We start from the raw sequence: 23,589 nt of genomic DNA on the forward strand, positions 1-23,589 counted from the left end.
ATGTTGTCTTTAAGGATTTCAAGAAAATAATGTACGGACAAGATGGGTGCATACCTACAGCAAACGCTCGGAGGATTATGAGGAACGGTATTGTTCAAGCAGCTGGATTTCCATTAGCAGTACAATGTAGTGAATTAATTGTAGAATGTGCCATACACTACAATGCCCCAAAAAGACAGATTGTCGCACCTGATGGAAGGATACTAGCTTACCTCGGAGAAGTTGCTATCAAAGAAGTGTTAGGGGTCAATAACACATGTTAGTTTATAGTTGTTTGGAGTGTTTTATGTTTTGTTATGTATGGGTTGCTGAGAGGTTCCCATGGGGTAGTTGGTAGTTTGTGACGGTTGGCAGCCTAGCCAACTGTCGGGTCTATATAATGTACGGATGGAACCTTGACAAGGGAGCATTGTACTGGCATATTTGGAATACAATAAAGATATCATAATTCTGCCATATCTGTTCTGTAATTGTTATCTATGCTTTAGTATACATGAATATTCTTGTTACATGAGTTATTGGTACGTGTGGAATATCTTTGTTATCCATGAGTTTACCAACCTCACTATAGGGACTAAACATTTTGGCCCTGTTGCTTGTACGAACCTAGAGATAACCATGGCTGCAAGCGGAAGGAATTAATGGGCTGGCCATTCAACCAACAATTGACTGTCGTAGACAGTGACACACGAAGAAAGAACCGAGGAAGAGGCACGAGAGGATCAGTGACAACAAACCTGGTAGAATTGTGGGACATGTCAGGGACGCAGTACCTACAGAGGGAGGCTCAGGAGAGAGCCGTCTCTGAAGGCACGGTACGTGGTTAACTCACCGTCAACACTCCCATCTTTGATCTGCACAGGAGCATTCCGAGGTTGCTCGCCAGAATCTAATTGCACTGCAAGACCGAAGGGAGGAAACTGCAAGGGAACTCCGTCGGCAACAAGTACTGCAAGGGTACGAAGAGCGGAACCGTAGGGAGGAAGAGGAAAGGGATACGAGCCGACACTGTACTCCCAGCAATTAATACCCCTACGGCCAAACAAATACAGATGTACCACTACCACCGAAAGAGTAGACAAGGGAACCGTACAAAGATCCCTCCGCATAAAAGAACAGGCCGAGCGGAGACGAGAGCTGAGGGAAGTTGCTGACTCAATGAATTCGGAGAGACATAGTAGGAGCCAGAGCGTAAGTCGGAGTCGTAGTCAGGAGAGACGCAGACCGTGTACGTGGAAGGAGTTGGAGGAGGTCGCTAGGAACGTGCCTCTTCTAGACGTAGCGGAGAAGGACATCACCGACCAGGCCCAACACTCGACGTCGAGTGAAGACTCTGAAACTGAGTCACAGAGCAGTCCCTCGGAGTACACTGAACAAGGAGAGAAGGCAGTACAGAATCTGCATGAAGAGATCGGCAACATCTTTGAAACGACAGTGTTCGGCATCAAGAATTTGTCCTTGACGAAGGAGAACAAAATAGGAGGGTCAAACCCAGAAACTCCGAGAAGGAGGGACAATAGGAGTGAGGGTGACCAAAGCGCGGTGGACAGGGGTGGACGCGTAGAAGGCTCATGGAAGGAGCAATAATATCCAACCCAGTCAAACACGTAAAGTACCTTCCAAGCACATAATACCTTCCAGGCATATAATAACTTCCAAGCGTTGGACAAAACCCTCCAGACGAAGGCAATGGCACACACCCCAGAGAAACAAAAGCTTCCAAAGTTCATGGGCGACAGGTCAGAGGACCCCGTACGACATTGTAATACATACGTAACCATTTGGGAGGCAAATGGCCAACACGACTAGGATTACTAGTTGAAGGCATTTCTTGCCACCCTGCGAGGGATAACAATTGATTGGTATACGGATCTGGATGCCCAGTATAAAACATCATGGAACAACTTAAAGAAGACCTTCCAAGAGGAGTTCAAACTCCTACGTGATGACAATGAAATCATGGCAAAGATCTACAATACCAAGCAGGGAAAAAGTGAAAGTGTACAGGCTTACAACAGAACGTTTGAGGGAACTACTGAACAAAATGGAGAACAAGCTGGCTGATGGCCTGAAGAAGAGATGGTTTGTCAAAGGGCTAGTACCGTCCCTCATACGGAAGATGAAAGTGGTCCCTCCACCCTCATATGACGAAGCATACAACGGTGCGATGGATATTGAAAGTGAAAATAAGACATCTCGAGGGAAGCGCCAGGAGAGTGATGGTGATAGTACAGATGAAGACAGTGACATAGAAACTAAGATCGTACAAGCACTGTGAAGTGATATGATAAGAATAATGAAAGAACTGAAGGCTGACAAAGAAAATGGCAAGTAGGGAAAGGAATTTTGGTGCAGCGACTGTAAGACAAAAGGGCACACTAAGGGGAGTTGCCCTCGAAAAGCCTTCTATGACATCTGCCAAGTAATGGTACATTCCATCAAGGAATGCCCGTAAAACCTAAAAGCACGGAGCACCCAAATGCTCTTCACCCAGCCCAACCAAGTCACACCACCAACGACACCTCCAAAGCCGATAGCAAACTCGGATGCCTCTCCTGGAGGGTACCGAAACAACCTGCAGGGTAACAACAGGTCCAACAATAACACACCGAGGAGTAAAATTCAGTACGACACAAAAGGGTGACCCATGATCCAATGCTAGAAATGCAACGAATGGGGTCACCTTGCGCAAGAATGTCAAAATGGAGATAGTGCGGGGAGTTTGTTGTGCAAATGGTGCGGTCCAAGAAATCACGAGGACACGGAGTGTCCAAAGCAAAAAGGGGTGAATATGTTGGAGGTAAAGGAACTGGAGGGAGATGTACTAGCAATCAAAAGATTGCAAAGTAAGAATGCCACGTACCCTAACCCTCACACGAAGAAGACTCCGGAGGCCAGGGCAAACATTGAACATGCGATGGCAGAAGAACAGAGGGCCTGGCACCAGGCTACCAGTACTCCACTTCAGTCGAGAGCAGATAAAACTATCATTATGCAGATGTTACAAACCACTATACCCATGTGGGTATCCAACGTCCTACAAACCATGTTGAAGTTGAGGATGGCCTTGACAAATGCAGTTATAAACCTCTTAGATAAGAGCTGCCCACAATTATAAACCATGCCGCAGTTGAGGATGGCCTTGACAAATGCAATGATAAGAGTTTTATGCTCCAGGTTGAGGAAATTATGAATTCGCTCAAATCAGAGCTGCCCCCAATTACAAACCTTACCGCACTTGATGTCATTCATCAGTCCTATCATCTAGAAGGCTATATCAGATGCTCGGCTGGCCCCTGTGAGTCTTCTTTTCACCAAGTCCATCAACATCCTCCACTCCCCAGGTGCAATAAAAGCACGCTTCAACCCTCTACTATTACTCGCAAACCAGAAACTTCCATTGTTCTTTCGTCAAAGCATCCCTGCACACCAAGTCCAGGAACCATTTCTTTTTCTCCTTGGTCAGTTTCTTGGCTGGTTTTGTTGTAGATACCCCCTTATCGGGTATACCAAATACCCTCTTGAAGTCCTCAACCTTGAAGGAAACCCTTACTGTGCAGCCCTAAAACTGAATGATGGAAGCTTGCTTGTGGCGGTTGTATCCAGACACCATAGTACGAAGCACAAGTTCGAAATCTTTAATATTGAATGTCGGCCTCTGAATGGTGTAATCCACCTATGCTTGTTGGAGGGAATCTTTTACCACATGGTCTGAAGGGTTTTCCTCCCACCAAGTACAACATTCACTACCGGTCACACTCTCAAAAGCCACACTTTCTGCAGTAATTCCTTTCAGTTCCTTCTGTACTTTTGATCTAATCTTTACCTTCTTGTTGCTGCTGCCAAGCTCCGTAGCTATCATGGTGGCACTATGATTGTCATGCTACTTTTTCCCTTTGTCTTTTTCTGCTTCCTGGCCGTTATTATAAAGGTCCGAATTGGCTGCAAGACAGGGGTCCCCCCAGCTAGTACGGACCATCATACCAATTTCCCTGCCAAGCCTGCACGTGGTACTTTTTGACCATACAACTCCTTCAACTTGTTCAAAATCTGCCCACAGCTTTGTACGGATGGCACGAATTCCTGCACTGATACCTTCGAATTTTTTATGCAACGGGTCCCTGCGTGTACGGACGTCGTGAGATCTTGTCTCTTCCCCTACTGATATTCGTACGTGATTGTATGGATTACTTGTCTTCCTGTTGCACGATGTTGGATCAACTGCTCCGCCGTACAGTATGACCCCCGAACGGATTTCCTCTCTCGTTCGTCGTACATCGTACGGTATGTCCTTTGTACGGTTTTCTCGTCTTGCTCATCGTACATCGTACGGTATGTCTTTCATGCGATTTTCTCGTCTTGTTCGTCGTACACCATTCGGTATGCTTTCCTGGTTTGGTCATCGTACACTGTTCGGTATGCTTTCCTGGTTTGGTCGTCGTACATCGTACGGAATAGATTGTTGTAGATCATACTACGTACGGGCTTCTTCGCTCGTTGGCCATACTCCGTATGGATTAGACTTCTCTACTCCGCCTACCTCATAAGCATGTGACAGTCATGCGAATGTGTTAGATGCTCTTGTTCTTGGTGTTCATATTGTTGTGTACCGTACAACCTCTGGCACGTATTGTACGGATCTGTACGATCCTGTACCTTCACTCGTTCCTGTACTCGATTTTCCTCCTTCGCTAATTTTGCTTCCACAAACTTGATTTTGTCTGTGTTGTGTAAAAATGGGCTCTTCTGGGGTTTTTATAATCATTTTCTCTTTCCAAGGTTAGGCATAAATACTTTATTATTTTTCATAAAATAATCGCCTTTTTATTAAATGTATTTTTCCCTTACTTCCATCACTTTTGCCTTACATTTTAATTTTTCAGTACTTGCTAACCCTGTCCTCTTTATTTTTCCCATATACTTTTCTTTTTCAACTTTTAATACCCCCTTAAAAATTGTTTTAAAATCTTCACCCAGCAATATTTCTTAAATTCAATTTTTCGTACCTTCAACTTACTAGGGTATCCCGGGGCCCGTTTTCATCATTCAGTTCTCCCTTTTTGATCTACAGGATAGCTTATCGCCTTTTCGAACACTTCTAAATAACCTTTTCGCTCCCTTAATTTCCTCTTCGTTGTACGAATACTTGATTTTTTCCTTGCTTTTCCCTTGCCACTCATTCTGATTTTCTTCCACCTTTTATTTGGTCTTTGGTCGGCATCCTCGTCTTCTATGTTCCTCTTCACTCCTAAAGGATCGTCATGAGGCCTTAACTTAATCTTTGAATCGTGCAACCACATACATACGTGCGGCATCCTCCTGTAGCATTCTTCTGCACAACACGTCCCCACGTACTCCAGATCCCATATCTTATCCACCAACGGAGCGTGTCCCACTCCCTTATACCGCCCATCAACGTATCGGCCTCCGTACTGCTGGTACATTGTTACCCTTTCTCCGTTCACCTCCGGAAGTCCTGTGGAGTTAGGTATCACCCAGTGTAATGAATTTTGTCCGGCCTCGAGTTCGCCCAGCTAGGAGGCTATGATGAACAAGTCTTCCATTTTCAGCACCATCTTCAAACAAGGACCTAGTGTTTCCCCATACTCCTCTAGATCAATTTCTTCCTCCAGGTCTACAGGGTCCCCTTCCTTGTTTGCATTCTCGGCTTTCCTATTGGCTTTGGTTTCTTCATCGATATCATATGCTACATACCCCTCTCGAAGACCTTCATATGGAGCCCCCTTCTTCCAATGACCTGAAATTCGTACCCACACAGCCGGGTCCCCAAAATACGCATTCGTCAGGTGTTTAAGGATCCTCAAAACCACAACACCTTCCACCCGCTTCGACACAAGTCATTCTTCCATGAATGTAAGCAATTTGGCCAAATCTTCATCCCATCGATAGGGCTCTACTTTCACCACCAGATCTTCTTCCACTTCCCTACTTTGCCCGATGGTCCAATCTCTTTTTGTAGCATATCCCAACATGTTGATCACTATCACAGGTTTGTTTTGTTCCCTGTAAACTTTCAGTTTCGAACCATTCATTAGGTCCCTGATTGGGTTGTCATCTGAGGTGGATAGCTTTATTGCTCCGTTCTTCCCGACCTCCCTGATCTTATAGGGTCCGAGCCAACGAACTTTAAACTTTCCAAGTCGCAATTCGTTACGGCCGTTATACTTCAAAACCAACTGCCCTAGCCTGAAGTTGACCCGTCGTAGGTGCTTGTCATGCCAGCACCTCCGCCAGCGTTGCACTACCTCCGCTGCCCATTCTACCATTACCCTTTGTTCGTCCAATTTCACCAAGTTGTCAAGCCTTGCACTCAGGCTCTCTTCATCACCAAGTCTATTGTCCACCGCCACCCGCAGGCTTGGTACGGTGTACTCTGCAGGTACCATAGCCTCCTACTCGTACATGAGCTGGAACGAGGTATGCCCTATAGTGACTTTGTAGGTCTTGCAGTAAGCCCACAATACCGCCAACAGCGTTTCTTCCCAATCCTCCTGCTCCACCTCGCACGACTTATAGATTATTGACACCAATACCTTATTGGTCGCCTCGGCTTGTCTGTTCGCTTGGGGGTAGTACAGGCTAGAAAGGTTATGGAAAATTTTCAACTCAACAGTCATGGTACGGATTACTTGGTTGACGAAATGCACTCCCCGATCACTTGTGATTTGAAGGGGTATCCCATACCTGGTGACAATCTGTTCATACAAGAACCGTGTCGTACTGAGAGTAGTGTTATCTCATAGGGCTCTCGCTTCTGCCCACTTAGTGAGGTATTCTGTATACACCACAATATATATGCACCTATGCATACTGCTTGGCTTCAAGGGTGCCACGAAATCCAGATCCCACCTTTCAAATAGCTCCTGCGGTTGGGAGGGAAAGGGGGCCATGAAGTCCTGCTTGAGTGGTTTCCCCGCAAGTTGGCAAGTGTCACACCCAACCACCCACTCCCGAGCATCAGTGTGTAAAGTTGGCCACCACAGACCAGCCAAAAGTACTTTCCGCGCAGTTGCATCCGGTCCCATGTGTCCACCTGCTAATCTGTCATGTGCTTCCTTTAAGACACTAGGGATTTCCTCCTCCATGACACATCTCCTCATGATTTGATCAGGTCCCATTTTATACAAAAGACCATTGATCAGTTCTTATTCTTCAATGCGAGTTTTTGTCGTTCCCCTGATGGCATCTCCTGCGGAAATGAGGAAGTAGAGAGGTACTAGCCGATCTTCTCATACCACAATGGTAGTATTGCAATCTGGAACAAGTGTGCATCCGGAAAGTCATCGTTTACCCCTTCGGCCGGCTCCCATGACCTGATCCGTGACAGTTGATCGGCTATCACATGGGACTTTCCTAGCCGCACAATAATGGTGAAGGTGAATTCTTGCAAAAGCAGCAGCCATCTACTTACCCGACCCTGGATGATTGGTTTATTTACCAAGTACATCAATGCCTAGTGGTCCACATAAAACGTGAACGGTGTAGCCATCAGGTAGTGGTGAAACTTTTGAACGGTGACACCATCCCGAATGCCTCCCTCTCCGTTGTGCTGTAGTTTCGTTCAACCCTCGACAAAAGTCAGCTGGCGAAGAAGACGGGGTGATCCAATCCCTGCATCCCCACTTGTGCGAGGGTGGCACCAATGGCGAAGTTGGAGGCATCCACGTGTATGTGAAACTCTTTATTCCAATCCGGGTACACTAGGATTGGTGCACTCAACAGTCGATCCTTCAATTCCCTGAAGGCTCCTTCCTGCTCTATACCCCATAAAAATGGCTCCCCCTTCCTTGTCAGCTTGTCCAAGGGCCAGGAAACTTGCGCAAAGCCTTTGATGAATCTTCGGTAGTAGCCAACATGGCCTAGGAATGACTTCACCCCTGTTACATCCATCAAACTCTCCATATTGATAATCACCCCTACCTTGTCCGGGTCTGTCTTTAGTCCTTTGCAAACAATATGGCCAAGGAGCTTTCCCTGCAGCACCATGAACCTGCGCTTCTTCGGGTTGAGAGCTAGCCTGGCCCTCCGACACCTCTCCATACATTCTCTGAGTGCCTTCAGATGAGTATCCTGGTCACTGAAAATAGACTAGTCATCCAAGAACGCCCTAAAATTCCCTACTAACATTTTGTCAAAGATGTGTAAAATTATTCTCTAGAAGGTTGCTGGTGCATTACATAGCCCGATGGGCATGCAATTGTAGGCATACACCCCATCCTCCACCACAAAGGTAATCTTTAGCTTATCTTCGTCAGCAATACTTATCTGATTGTACACAAAGAACCCATCTAGAAACGTGTATATCTCGTGCACAGCTACTTCTTCCAAGATGTTGTCCGTGAACGGAATCTTTGATTGTTACTACGTTTAGACACCTGAAATCCACACATATCCTTATCTGGTTGGCCTCCTTGAGGGAAATAATGATTGGGGAGACCCAGTCGCTTGTCTCCACCTTAAATATGATCCCAGCCTCCAACATTTTGTTGATTTCCTCATTCACTTTGGCAGCATAGTTCTTGTTCATCCTGTACGACCTCCTCCGTAAGGGTTGGGCTCTTGGTACGAGGGGTATGCAGTGTACGCACAACTACGGAGGTATCCCCTTCAGATCCTTGTACGTCCAGGAAAAGATGTCCTTGTACTCAAGGAATATCCCGAAAGCCGTCGCCATTAGTACAAGGTCCCAATCATCCCCTACAAGTATCACCTTAGGGTCCTCGTCCTTGCCTAGATTGACTTTTTTCACATTGGTTTCCTCGTACTTGATAATTTTATCCCATTCAAACCGGTGGGTCAATGTGTCATCCACCCGTGCCAACCCTTCCTGGTACCTACTTTACTCTGGAGGGAAGGACAGCTCTTCCATACTAACACTTGATTCCCCAATCTCGCATATCTGCAACATGTGGCACTTTGGATGGAATACCTCATAGTCCTCCATCTGCCAATGGAATAGTTCGGCCAATGAAGTAGTTTCACCTCCAGAGCATCCGTCCAATTCCAGCACTCCCTCCTCCTTGGGTTCCATCCCTCCTCTACCTCCTTCGGAACCCCACTCCCATTTGTTTGAGTCATCCGAGTTGAAGTCAGATGATGCAAGCTCTTCGCTGACGACCCGGTTCCTCAGGTCAATCACATACTGATGGCCCTTGCTCTCCATTCAGAGTGTATTCTTTTTTCAGTTATGATTGGCTTTAGCCATGATCAGCCATCCCCTTTCGAGGAGGGCACCGTATGCTTTCCTTTCCAATAAAATGACCATGAAATCCAAAAAGAATTGTTGCGTTCCAACGACCGCTTTTTTAGCCATGACAATCCCAAGGGGCTTGATGTCGTGTTGATCTGAACCAACCAGGTGGAACATTGGTGGCCAGAGGATAGGCTTGCCAAGACCCCTCCAAGTTTCTTCTGGTAGTACGTTGACGCCAAACCCGCCATCCACAATGTTGTTTGTGAGCTTTTGCCCCATTATCTCCATCTCCAACACGGCAGGTTTCTGTATAATGTTTACTGTGAGCAACATAAAGTCTATGGCATCCTTGCCAGGTTCCACCACTGGAACCGTACCAGACGGTTCTGTTGCTGTTCGTTGTTCCTGGTCGACAGTGGTGTCGCCGACTGCATTTATCAAGGCCATCCTCAAAAGCGGCATGGTTTGTAGGAGGTCGGATACCCGCACGAGTATAGTGGTCTGTAACATCTGCTTAATGATAGTTTTTTCCAGTCTCGACCAAAGTGGAGTACTGGCAGCCTGGTGCAAGGCCCTTTGTTCTTCTTCCATCACACATTCAATGTCTGCCCTGGCCTCCTAGACTCTTTCCTTCTCCATGAGAGGGTCAAGGAACGTGGCTTTCTTACTTTGCAATCTTGCGATTGCCAATACATCTTCCTCTGGTTCCTTTACCTCACGCATATTCACCCATTTTTGCTTTGGACACTCTATGTCCTCGTGATTTCTTGGACCGCACCATTTGCACAGCAAACTCCCCACGCAATCTCCATTTTGACATTCCCGTGCAAAGTGACCCCATTCATTGCATTTTCAGCATTGGATCATGGGTCATCCTTTTGCGTCGTACTAAATTTTACTCCTCGGCATGTTATTGTTGGACTTGTTGTTACCCCGTCATTTGTTTCGGTACCCTCCAAGAGAAGCGTCTGAGTTTGTTGTCGGCTTCGGCAGTGTCACTGGTGGTTTGACTTGCTCGGGCTGGGTGAAGAGCACTTGGGTGCTCTGTGCTTTTAGGTTGTACGGGCATTCCTTGATGGAATGTACCATTACTTGGCAGATGTCACAGAAGGGTTTTCAAGGGCAACTCCCCTTGGTATACCCTTCTGTCTTACAGTCGGTGCACCACAGTTCCTTTCCCTCCTTGCCATTTTCTTTGTCAGCCTTCAGTTCTTTCATTATTCTTATCATATCCCTTCGGAGTGCTTGAACGGTCTAAGTTTCCCCGTCACTGTCTTCATCCGTACTATCACCATCACTCACCCAGCGCTTCCCTCGAGATGTCTTATTTTCACTTTGAATATCCATCGCACGATTGTATGCTTCGTCATATGAGGGCGGAGGTACCACCTTCATCTTCCATCTGAGGGATGGTACCAACCCTTCGACAAGCCATCTCTTCTTCAGGCCATTAGCCAGCTGGTTCTCCATTTTGTTCAGTAGTTCCCTCAGCCTTCTGTTGTAAGCCCGTACACTTACACTTTTTCCCTGCATGGTATTGTAGATCTCCGCCACGATTTCATTGTCATCGCGTAGGAGTTTGAACTCCTCTTGAAAGGCCTTCTTTAAGTTGTTCCATGATGTTTTATACTGGGCATCCAGATCCGTATACCAATCAATTGCTATCCCTCGCAGGGTGGCGGGAAATGCCTTCAACCAGTAATCCTGGTCCTCTTGGTTGTTTGCCTCCCGAATGGTTACGCGTGTCTTACAATGTCATACTGGGTCATCTGACCCGTCGCCCATGAACTTTGGAAGCTTTTGTTTCTCTGGGGTGTGTGCCACTGCCTTCGTCTAGAGGGTTTTGTGCAACACCTGGAAGTTATTATATGCTTGGAAGGTATTATGTGCCTGGAAGGTACCGTACACGTTTGACCGGGTTGGACCGTATTGCTCCATCCACGAGCCTTCTACACATCCACCCCCGTCCTCCACGCTTTGGTCACCCTCACTCCTATAGTCCCTCCTTCCTGGAGTTTCTAGGTTTGACCCTCCTATTTTGTTCGCCTCCGTCAAAGACAAGGTCCTGCTGACGAACACTGCCATTTCAAAGATGTTGGCGATCTCTTCATGCAGATCTCGTATTGCCTCATCTCCTTGTTCAAAGTACTCTGACAAACTACTCTGCGACTCGGCTCCGAAATCTTCACTCCTTCCACGTACACGGTTTGTGTCTCTCCCGACTATGACTCCGACTCACACTTTGACTCCTACTATGTCTCTCCAGACTCCTTGAGTCAGCAACTTCCCTCAGTCGTCGTCTTCACTCGACCTATTCTTTCATGCGGAGGGATCTACGTACAGTTCCCTCGTCTACTCCTTCGGTGGTAGCAGTACGTCTGTCTTTGTTTGGCCGTAGAGGCATTAATTGTCGGGAGTACGGCGTCGGCTCGTATCCCTTTCCTCTTTCTCCCTAGGGTTCCACTCTTCATACCTTTGCAGTACTTGTTGCCGACGGAGTTCTCGTGCAGTTTCCTCCCTTCGGTCTTGCAGTGCAATTAGATTTCTAGCGAGCAACCTCGGAATGCTCCCGAGCAAATCAAAGACGAGAGTGTTGATGGTGAGTTCACCATGTACCGTGCCTTATGAGATGGCTCTCTCCTGAGCCTCCCTCTGCACGTACTACGTGACCGACACGTCCCACAACTCTACCAGGTTTGTTGTCAATTGATCCTCTCATGCCTCTTCCTCGGTTCTTTCTTCGTGTGTCACTGTCTACGACAGTCAATTGTTGGTTGAATGGCCAGCCCATTAATTCCTTCCGCCTACAACCATGGTTATCTCCAGGTTCGTACAGGCAACAGCGCCAAAATGTTTAGTCCCTACGGTGAGGTTGGTAAACTCACGGATAACAAAGATATTCCACACGTACCAATAACTCATGTAACAAGAATATTCATGTATACTAAAGCATAGATAACAATTACAGAACAAATATGGCAGAATTATGATATCTTTATTGTATTCCAAATATGCCAGTGCAATGCTCTCTTGCCGAGGTTCCATCCATATATTATATAGACCCAACAGTTGGCCAGGCTGCCAACCGTCACAAACTACCAACTACCCCATGGAAACCTCTCGGCAACCCATACATAACAAAACATAAAACACCCCAAACAACAAACTAACATGTGTTATTGACCCCTAACACTTACTATACTTCACAATTATGTTGAATACGGATTTGATTCCTTCTCTTTCTCCTCTCATTTCATTCTATTTTGAAATTTCTGACACAGATGATCATCAATTGTGTTGTACACTTTTTATTCAATTCAGTTTATTATAGCTTTAGGTAGAAATTGATCCAAGCACTCTACTATTCTGGTCATCTTTGAATATTACAGCAATTCCTTTCTTTCAATAACAGAAATGACTAACTATTTTAGAATCCATTTGAGGCCTTGCTAAATGTGCCAGAAATAATTATCAGCATATATTTAAGAATGGTTGGGATTGAGGTTTGTTATTTATCTCAAAATTGGATATAATAATTTTCCTTGCAATAATTTTCTAAGTTTGGAACTTCTCACTTTTTTACATAATATTCAGTATGTGTTGTGAACAGGAAACATACAAGCAATTAAAAACACTCATATTACCTAATAGCTAGAAGTTGCCAATCGAGATACAGAAAGCAGGCACCCAAACCAACAATTGAAAACTATAAAGAATATTTTTCCAATAAGAGAAATCTCTGAAATTACAATGAATGACTGGTTACAAGTCGATCAGAATAGTATAATATTTTGTTGTGGATTACTTGTATTAGAAAACCACCTCTGGTTGACATTACCTACTTGGAATTTCCTACCTTGAGGACAACCCATCTTTTCACAAACTGCAATCAGAAACTATCAATGTCCGTGTCTTATTCCAATGAAACTTAGGTAAAAGAGAAATATAGATTCTTAGGAATAGAACACCAATAAAGACTAATAGGAATAGAACGTCAATACAGCCTCTAGTGCAACCCATTTGTTTATGGTATGTGTCACTAATACAGCATAGAATTACAAATAATTAAAAAATATTTTAACAAAAATAAAAAGGGGTGCAGTACATACTATTTGCAGTGCTGCTATCAAGAAGCATATTCACAGCATCCTGGAGACTTATCCATTTATTTGTGACCTGTACAACATTACGTGAACCATCTTTTTCTGCTTTTATTGCCTCTGCTAGACCAATGTTTGACTGTAAGACTGTACCATATAAAATGTTCTGTGGATGCTCTAATAACTGGAAAACAAGGGAAAAATATATCAGAGAAACATAATCATATATATATATATATATATATCAGGATATAATCTTTAAAAAAAATAGACAATACAATTTTTATTTCCTTTCCCTGTCTTAACACAATATGCATCCTTGTACATATTGCTTCCTTTTAGTTTCTATACTAAGATCACACAGGAATTGATTTTAAATTTGCACTGAATGTTAGATTGGTTAGCTCGCAATTTGTTATCGTCACAAATTCAGTCAAAATTAGTTATCAGAACATGAATGCTGTGTGTCTGTGTTTATAATTATACAACTAAAACATTGTCAGCAGGAAACTCAAGTTCACTGTCTGTTATTAATCCCCTGGAAGCTGTATTTAAAATTTAAATGAGATAATTCCACACTTATTAATATACAGTATACACTAGTGTCCTATTTCTAAAAGGCGTTCCCTTCTCCATCCCCAATTCCACTTCCCATGTCTCCCGATGACTACAAAGTACATTTAAGGATTAGTACAATATACTAGAAAGACGAGCAATTAAATATGGAACCTGTCACCAACCACATGAAGCTTCCTCCTTGTTATGACATTTTGAATTATATGCACATTGTTTAGTGCAATCAATAATTATTCTCTAAATCCTGTTTCCTATATTATATTTCATATGTTGGAAATATTATTATCATTGATGTCAAAGGAAGATTAATGTCAAAATGATTTATTTTTTAAGTCAAAGGAGGATCACTGCAGAAAATAAATGCTAAGGAGGTTTAAACAAAAAATATTTAATTTTAAAGGGCTGGCCAACCCATGTATATTTGACTAATCTTGGTGCCCACATCTCAAGTCACCCAAAGTATTTTAAAATTATTATTTCAAATGGGCTGACCTAGAGAGATTTCCTCCCTTGGTGTCGTTGCCCCTCTTGGGGAATTAAAATAAATTTATTCATTTGCAAATATGGCCAACCCTTTTTGAAGGATCGCATCTCTTGGGTGAAGGGGCATATTGGTATAAAATAAAAAGAAGATTGGACGGAGGTTAGAAAACTAGCAATAAATGAAACATCATTCCAATTCAAGGAGATTTTTGAAAAGGAGAATATATGTGACGAAGTTGCAAGCAGATTTTATGAAGGAGATTCAAACGATCATCATCCATTGAAAGAGCAATATTCAAGAAGACGAAAAATTTGTTCACTTGCAGGTTGGTGCCTCTCAATAGAAGAGATTAGTGTCTCTTGTTAAGTTGGTGCTTAGTGGTGAAGATTTGTGTCTTCAATAAGTTGGTGCCTACAAAGATTTGTAAGAGAATATATTTTTGTGGCTGGAATTGGAAAGTAGATCCAAGCAGTCCTTCCTTCTGGTTTTCTCTTGAAAGAGTTTCCAAATAAATCTTGTGTTTCCTAGTTTTTAGATCTTTATGTGGTTGCTTTATTGTGATTGTTGAATTGTAATAAGTAAAAGATTATCTTATACTAATTCAACAACCCCTCCCCCCCCCCACCTCTCAATATAACTGTGTTCTCATCAATTGGTATCAAAGCAGCACACTAAGCTTGTCAAGAAGGTTTCTTCTCAAAAAGAGTTCCATTGTTTGATGGAACATCAACAAACTATGCATTCTGCAGCATAAGAATGCAAACTTATATAATGGTTCTTGGTTTTGATATTTGGCAATTAGTAGTGAGAAGTTATGTACCTCCATCACCTCCACCAACGTGTCATGCCCCACCTAGGGTTTATACAGATTGCAGCATTATATACTCAGACATCCAAATTAGAAACAAGAAAAAACAAATCTTTAGGAGGCTGACCTAGATTTAAAACCATGTTTAGGGCCGACCACAAGAATAAATAGATAAGTGAATAATATATTTCTGTTCAGTATAACTGCTTCTGGATTCGATTGTGTAAGCTAATTGCTTCTGGATGACAAAAATTAGCTTACACAATCGAATCCAGAAGTAATTATACTGAATTTTAATATGGATTGTGGAAATCTGATAGCTCTAATATATTTCTGGCTGAACCCCTCTTGATTCAAGTGACATCTTGGGCAAGGAAAATAAAATAATTAAAAAAATAAGTTTGTTGCTGTCTTGGTCGACCTGATTTGAAGGGTTGCATCTTTTGGTAAAAGGGCAATCTTGAAGGGTATAAAAGAAAGGTTATTGAAATTCATTTGGGCATGGAATCAAGGAAAACGACAGAAAAAGCATGTCTCATAATAGCATTTTAATATTCTTCTCATATTTGTATAGTCCTTAATGTGAATGGAACAAATAATACATTTGATACATAGCATCTCCTAAATTGAATATAAACAATAATGTGATTGATGCAAACAATCATGATAGGGATAGTGAGAGAATACAAGGTGGAGAAACAATTATGAGGTCCTCTTCCAAGCACACCACCTCATGGTGGTGACCAATAGTCCCATAAGGCCAACGGGGTGCAAGGAGTGCCCCGCCCTTGGGCTTATAAGGGAGAGATGTTCCGGACACCCTATTGTAGTTTCCTCCAAACCTCTACCATGTTTGACTATTGGATTAAGGAACCCCAATCTTAGAGAGGAGAATACAAGTGGCATGATGGGGGGGAACGGTTGTAGATGCCTCACTAGGTACACCACCTCATATGAGATGGCAGAAGGCGGCATGAGGCCTAAAGGGATGGGATATCCGCTCTTGGGCCTAGGGTAGAGGATCACTTTAGGCATCCTATAATACCTCCTTATCCTCTCCTATGATTGAATTCCATTAACGAATTAGATATATCTTATGTTTAAGTTATGTTCCTAACCCTAGTAGGAAAGATCTATGCTTTTGGTTCAAAATAATGTTTCTAGTAGGGAAGATCTATTTTATGGATTATGTTTCAATGATTACCTAACATGTTTGCATGATCTCAACCAGGTAAATGATATTGCTAACTCTACACCATTCTTTGTTTTACTTGGAATTGTGATTTAGGGCAAAAACTAGGACATTTACATAAGTGGACATTACACAACGGATCTGGCCGCAAAGAAGGCTAATGAAAACAATGCAAAAGCTATGAATGCTATCATGTGTGGTCTATCAAAATCAAAGTTTGTCAAGGTGGTGATTCATTGTGAATCGGCTAAGGAAATCTGGGACAAGTTTAAGAACATCTATGAAGGTAATGACAAAGTTAAGAAGGCTAAGCTCCAACCCATAAAAAACAATTTGAAAGCCTGAAAATGAAAGACAAAGAAAATATTGCAGCCTCTCTCCTTCGTGTGGATGAAATTGTCAACATCATCAAAGGCTTGGTGAGAAGGTTGAAGATTCAATCATCGTGCAAAAGGTGCTAAGGTCTCTCCCCTTGAGATTTGATGCCAAAGTTTCAACCAATGAAGAAATGAAGGATCTAAATACATTGACAATAGATGAATTGCATGGTATCCTCACAGCGTATGACATGAGGACTGACAAAGAGAAGTCATTAAAACAAGAAACAGCCTTCAAAGCTTCAAAGAAGAAGAATAAAGAGCCCGAATCAAGAGCTAGCTCCAACAATGAATCAAGTGCAAAGGAAGCCCATTTTGTGAGAAAGCTTAAGAATGAATTCAGTAAATACAAAGGTAAGTTACACTTTAAATGCTTTAACTCCGGAAAAGTAGGACCTTTTGTTATTAAATGTCCATATGTAGAAGGTGATAACGGTGACGATGAAGATGACCATAACATAAAGAAAGGAAGCAAACATCATCAACACAAAAAGAGCTATAAGCAAAGCCAACCATGTACTCTTCAATTTCCTTTACTTGTGTTGCCATTCCAGAAAATATTTAATTAAAAGCTTGATAAGAATTTTTATTGTTGTAGTCCACCAAATGCACTGCACAATGAAAACCTATATCTACATCATTACAAAAGTGTTGCAAATATTGCCCTTATGCCTATGACCTTAAGTTTCTCACTTTACAATTACAGAATCAAAATATTCTTGATGAGAAATTTCCAGGCAAGAGTAATTATCTTTATGCTTCCACAGAGAAGCTATTGCAATTTTCTTTAAAAAGGCTCCCATCCTAATTAATAATTATCGTTAGGTAAACAAGTTTAATTTATTAAACCTATTGTTTGTAAGTGATTGTTAGGAGATAATATATCTTAGGAACCTGTTCGCATAGAATAGTAAGTGATTCAGAGAAGTAGGATGTGGTAAGGATATGTCTATAAAAATCCTTCACAGACTTAATAAGAAAGTTGTGAGTTCAGTTCTTAAGTATTCTATTCCTATGTTTGCATCAATTAGTCTTAAACTAAAAACAGCAATGCTTGCAAAGAAGAGAATACATCAAGAAGTAGAGGCCAAATGTCAGGGAAAGCATAACCAATTTGTCTTAACAAAAATTCAAAGAATTTATGAGGACATAGAGGCTATATATCAAGGAAAGAGACACCTATTCCCATTAAAGGGAATTGTCACAGGAAGTAGGGACTAAATTTAATATCAATCAATGAGGTGTTGAGACCTTGGCCCTGCACATCAAAAGAATCTTTAACAATGTCAAGCAAAGCAGCTTTCCAATTGAGTGTACAACTAGTGTCATTATTCCTCTTTAAAAAAGAGGTGACATCAATAATCATTCTAATTATTGTTGTTAAATTTTGGATCAGAAATAAATTTGCAGAAGTACAGAGTAATATTTAACTGATATGTGGGGATCACCTGTTAGTGTAACGGTGAGATGGTTGCATTGTTTATGGTGCAACCAAGGTTCAAATCCCCGCCTGGACCAAAGCAGTATGTTCATATACCGGTTTGGTCCCACCTTGGTAGGCGAAATTGATGGCAGCTGATCTTGGAGGACATACAAGTGATCTTGGCGGACGCATGGACTAATTAACCGTGCTTGACCCCTGCTGGGCTGGTGTACTCGCGGACCCCATTCCTCGCAGGCTTGTGCTGCTCGCGGATCCAATTTCTCGTTGGTGTGTGTTGCCCGTGGACTTCTGTCGGACCCACACGGGTCTTTCATTCCTTGCGATGTTGTATCGGACCCACATGGGTCTTTCACCTCTGCTGGTTCATGGTCCCTGTTGGGCTACCCTGCTCGCGGTTCTACACTGTTGGTCTAGGAGATATAAGGTTGAGGAAGGCATCATGGAGAGATAAGGGTGTATGAACGTCGTAACAATTGAGGATGAGGCCCCTCAAAAATGTGGTCTCACTGGTTCATAGCTCCAGTCAAAAGCGATTTACCGATCAAAAAATATATATATTTAACTGATATGTATCAATTCTGATATAATAAGTTTATTTTTCTAAAGAGATTGATTAATCTGAAGATGTCAATTTATCCCTCAATCGTTGGTTTTCAAAAATATGATTGATTGAATGCTTCAATTTGCTGATTGAATGTAGTGTAGAATTCACAGAGATAATCCATGCAGCATATAATCCCCAGAGATATTCCACACACAGCAATATATTATATGCACTGATATATGTTTATACGCACTGCTATATGTTACCTGCACCGCTCCATATTCTCCAATAACCCCAAACAAGGGATATAAATACAAACCAATGTCAAATGAAATGACATGACTTTCAGTCGGAAAAACATGACCACAAACAAAGGGTTGCGATCGACTTAACAACCCGATAGGAGTATTAACTTAATCGCATGGAAATAATGAATACTTAACAATCAGTTAGTATATAAATAAATTGTATGGTATAAGACAGCGATTAAAACAAAGTGATACTAACACGGAGAATTAATAATAGAGAGAACTAGGAATTAATAATGTAATTATAATAACTAATACAACAGTCAGGGGAAAGATATCTCCTGCTGCTATAACATCAACAATTGTACTGTTGTGATCAATCCTCTTCTTGGAAAATTATTTGGGAGCATGGTAAAACATAGAATCAACAATTGGGTGGAAAAACAAGGGTAAAAGAGCAAAAGAGCAAGCTGGTTTTAGACGAAGGCACTGTTGTCATTTTATGACACCCTTGGTCCATCAGCAAGAGTCGGCCAGAGATATGTTCCATGGGCCAGCCTTGCCCCAATTGATCAAGCACAAAACCAATGGAATCATGAAATGTTGAAGTGTTATCTAGTCAACAAGCAGCTTCAGACCTTCCCGTTTGCTTCTTGCCCTTGTACCTTGGAGTCCATTGGTCCCTTCTCCTTCCCTTTTCTTTCTTAGGAATTCCAAATTCCGGAGTCCGAGAAACCGGTCTACCCCTTCCCTTTCGGGGAGAGGTATCCCGTCTCCCCGGACCCCAGAATCCCAAGCTTCCCTTCCTTCTGGATTCCAAAGTCCAAGGAACCGATCTACCCCTTCCCCTTTGGGGAGAGGTATCCCATCTCCTCGAACCCCAGAATCCTAATCTTCCCCTCCTTCCGAATTCCTAAGTCCGAGGAACCGGTCTACCCCTTCCCTTTTGGGGAGAGGTACCCGTCTCCCCAGACCCCGAAATCTCAGACTTCCTTCCAGATTTCAAAGGCCGAGGAACCAATCTACCCCTTCCCTTTTCGAGAGAGGTATCTCATCTCCCCGAACCCCAAAATCCCAGACTTCCCTTCCAAATTCTGGAATCCGAGGAACCAATCTACCCCTTTCCTTTTGGGGAGAGGTATCTCATCTTCCCCGAACCCTGAAACCCAAAGTCCTCCTCCTCCCTCTCTTTCCTTCGAACTCCGGGGTTCCTGCATTCTCTTCTCTTGCAACGTTTTCCTAAAGGCTTGATGTCTCACCTCCAATGACATCAACACTTCCAAATGTCGTGATCAACATTCAAGGCTCTTAATGCTCTACCAACTCCCACAACTTGTCTACTTTCACTTATGGAGCTACAGGGGCACATTTAATATTTTTTGCAACATTGCCATCAAGTGGAGTCCAAGGCCATGCTTAATTATAGTTACGTGATGGCCTTCATGTCAGGTCTGTGCACTCTGACTTTGGAAGGTTAGGCAATCTACCCTCTAGAAGTTTTTTCTTTCTTGGGATTGCTTTGTCGGGGAATGGGTGTCTTACACACACAACCATGTCAAATCCGTGCACTTCCCTTCCTTCCTGGACTGACATTCTCTTGTGCACGCTAGGGTCAAGGTTTCCCCTCTTTGACCATTGGTCTTTTTCTAGCAACCAATTTGCTATATATAGGTTGTTAAGCCTCATTGTAAAGGGTTCTCTCCCTACTGGCTTGAGCTACTCACTGCTTTTTCACTTCTCTTGAAGATTTGTATATTTTCTTGCATTCTTGCAACTGTAAGCTTGGCCATTGGCCTAAGAGTAGATTGAAATCATCATTCTTGCCTCTCTTCAACTTATGTATGTTGTGTATGTTGTCTTACCTTCATTATAAGCGTATGTTTTGTAGCTTTCTCTCACATATATGTTGTGTTAACTTGTTTTTGAGTGAGACTTGTGGGTTATTTTTCTCCCCTTTTGATATTCAACGAATCCTAACCTCCATACGTACGTTTGGTGTCATTCATGCAGCTGAAGTTTGTGCATCTCCAAGATATTTTGATTGATTCTTTGTGTCATTTCAAGTGGGGAGAGGAAAATCTCTTATCTTGGTGCATCAACTCCTTTCTTTTAGCATTTCCTTCTTCCCTTTTCTTTTGCAAGTTGTTAGAATTGGCCTAGAAGTAGAATTCGAAGTGTTGAGTTGGTTCAACACTTGCACTTGGATTGAGAAGGAAACTATCCTTCTTCGGACATTCAACCACTTTGCACAAGGTCCCACACTTCGGGGTTGTTTCCATGTTTCACGAGGTTGCTGAGTTCATAGCTCAACAAGGGTGCAAACTTTTGTGACAATGAGCACTCTACCATTGACCATTGCATCACTCTTAGACACTTCATCGAAAAGGTTTGGGACACCCGAAGTGGGGAGACCTTTTGTTGCTTCATTGATTTCAAAAAAGCTTTTGACATTGTTCCTAGGGACAAACATTGGAGTAGAATTGAAAAACTTGGGACTCCAAACAAGTATAAAGCAGCCGTCCACAAGCAAGTTAGAGCCAAAATCAGAACTAAAGAAGATTTTCTCAATACTTTAGTAGTGACATTGGAGTCAAACAAGGGTGTCCTCTTTCCCCCATGTGTTTGGTTTATATATTGATAAAGCTAGAAGAATGATTAAACACAATTGGGGAGGGTATTCAGTTAGCGGACTACATAGTGAAGCTACTTTAGTATGTGTATGATCTTATCCTAACTGCAAAATCTGCCCATGGTTTGAGAGAACATTTGAAGGTTTTACAGCACTTTTGTCAAGAGGTCGAGATGCAAGTGAACACTAGCAAAATCAAAGTTATGATCTTTTAAGGTTAACTAAAATCTTCAACGGAAATTCTTTGGAGACAGTGGAAGAATACAATTACCTAGGAACTATGTTATCCGGGACGCGTCCCCAAGTTAAAATCCCCCATCCCCATACCGATAAAGTTTCGATGACTTGGGGACAGCCAAGGGACATCCCCCCACTGTCCCCAAAATTGCAAAATCTGCAGGAAACGTCCTGGAAACTTGGGTGATGGCAGTGATTCTCAAAGGGGACATCCCCTGGTCCCCAATATGATTGGGGACGTCCTACCTATCCCCGGGATGGCCAGCCGTCACCTTTTTCCCAGCACACTTAAAAAAATAAAAAAGACTCAAATGCTCAAAAAAAAAAAAAATTTAATTTAATATAGGTCTGTAAAACTGAATTTTCACTCATATGATGGGTAAACATGTCTGAATCACTTCCAAAAGCATTTAGAAATAATGAACAGCAGCCTGGTAATAAATTTCACAAACAATTAGAACTCGGTAGTGCATAAAAACATGGTTGCAGGTCTGCAATATTGGACTTTTCACTGATATCAAAGGTAAACAGATCTGAATGATAGCCAAAAGCACTCAGAAATATGAATAACAGCTTGGTAATGAATTTCACAAACACCCAAAACTTTGTAGTGCATAAAGAAGCAGTTATTGATCATAATATTAATGGAAGACTATCAAAATATCCTCCAACCAGAAAGAAACAATGAACTACATGCACACAAGTGCTGGCATATTGACAATGAATTTTCAATTATGAATGCATATTGAGTATTGACAAAAAATTCTGAATTATGAATGCATATTGAGTATGGACAATGAATTTTGAATTATGAATGCATATCGAGTATTGACAATGAATTCTGAATTATGAATGAATATCGAGTATTGACCATGAAATTCGGACACAAATGTGGTATGTAAAGGTTCTATAATGTACAAATACATGCTTTATCCATGTTTTCATATGAATATTATGTATATATTATTATATACACGCTTTATCTATTTTTCATACACATTTAAAATTTCCCTATATATTTTAAATTTTCCCTATATTTTATATAGCCATCCCCTTTGCTGTCCCCCCACTGTCCCCAAAATTGACAAAAACAATTCCCTGTCCCAGAAACTTGTCCTGCCATCCCTGTCCCAGAAACTCAGGGTAACATAACCTAGGAATTGATTTCCACAACAAGCTCAGCTGGGAGACATGCAGGACTAAAAGGAATCAGGTAGGATGGAAAGCTTCTTACCTTCTTCAAAATAGGTGCAAGAAAGCAAAACTATGGAATTGTTAGACCACAAAAACTCTTTTTGGTTTGTTTGTCATGTCGGTTGTCCTCTATGGTTGTTAAATTTGGGAGAGTAACATGTCAGCCCACAAGTGGAGACAATTAGAAAGAATTCAAAAACATTTAATCACTAGTAACCTCAAAGTCAAATCAACAATCCCCTATGAGATCCTTTTAGCTGAGGCCAGTACATTCCCGATGGAGACATCAGCGATAATTTGTTAAGTTACTTAAAAAAAAGTTGAAGGGATGGATAAACACTGCTGGCCCAAAACAACTGTTGTGGAGTTTAAACCTAGGAAGAAGGCTTGGGTGAAGCAAAACAAAAAGTGGATGGACAAATGGGGCATTAATTGGCAAGATTGTCCTAACTCTAACTAGGGTGCTAGAAAAATCCAAGACTGCCATGTGGACAAAACAGAATGGCCAAAAAAACACACTATATAAAAGAAGTCAACCCCAG

General features: G+C 42.3%; 1 protein-coding gene across 3 annotated transcripts in view; it reads right to left on the reverse strand.

Moving 5' to 3' along the window:
• LOC131062837 (DNA-directed RNA polymerase I subunit 1) overlaps nt 1-23,589 on the reverse strand; it is a 159,017-nt gene that overhangs the window by 104,842 nt on the left and 30,586 nt on the right. For all 3 annotated transcript variants that reach the window (XM_059221439.1, XM_057996582.2, XM_059221440.1), the window contains one exon: nt 13,324-13,498. In XM_059221439.1, coding sequence (XP_059077422.1) covers nt 13,324-13,498 — 175 coding nt within the window. The remainder of the gene's footprint in view (nt 1-13,323; nt 13,499-23,589) is intronic.

The sequence above is a fragment of the Cryptomeria japonica genome, chromosome 5 (genome assembly GCF_030272615.1).
Source record: "Cryptomeria japonica chromosome 5, Sugi_1.0, whole genome shotgun sequence".
Lineage (NCBI taxonomy): Eukaryota > Viridiplantae > Streptophyta > Pinopsida > Cupressales > Cupressaceae > Cryptomeria > Cryptomeria japonica.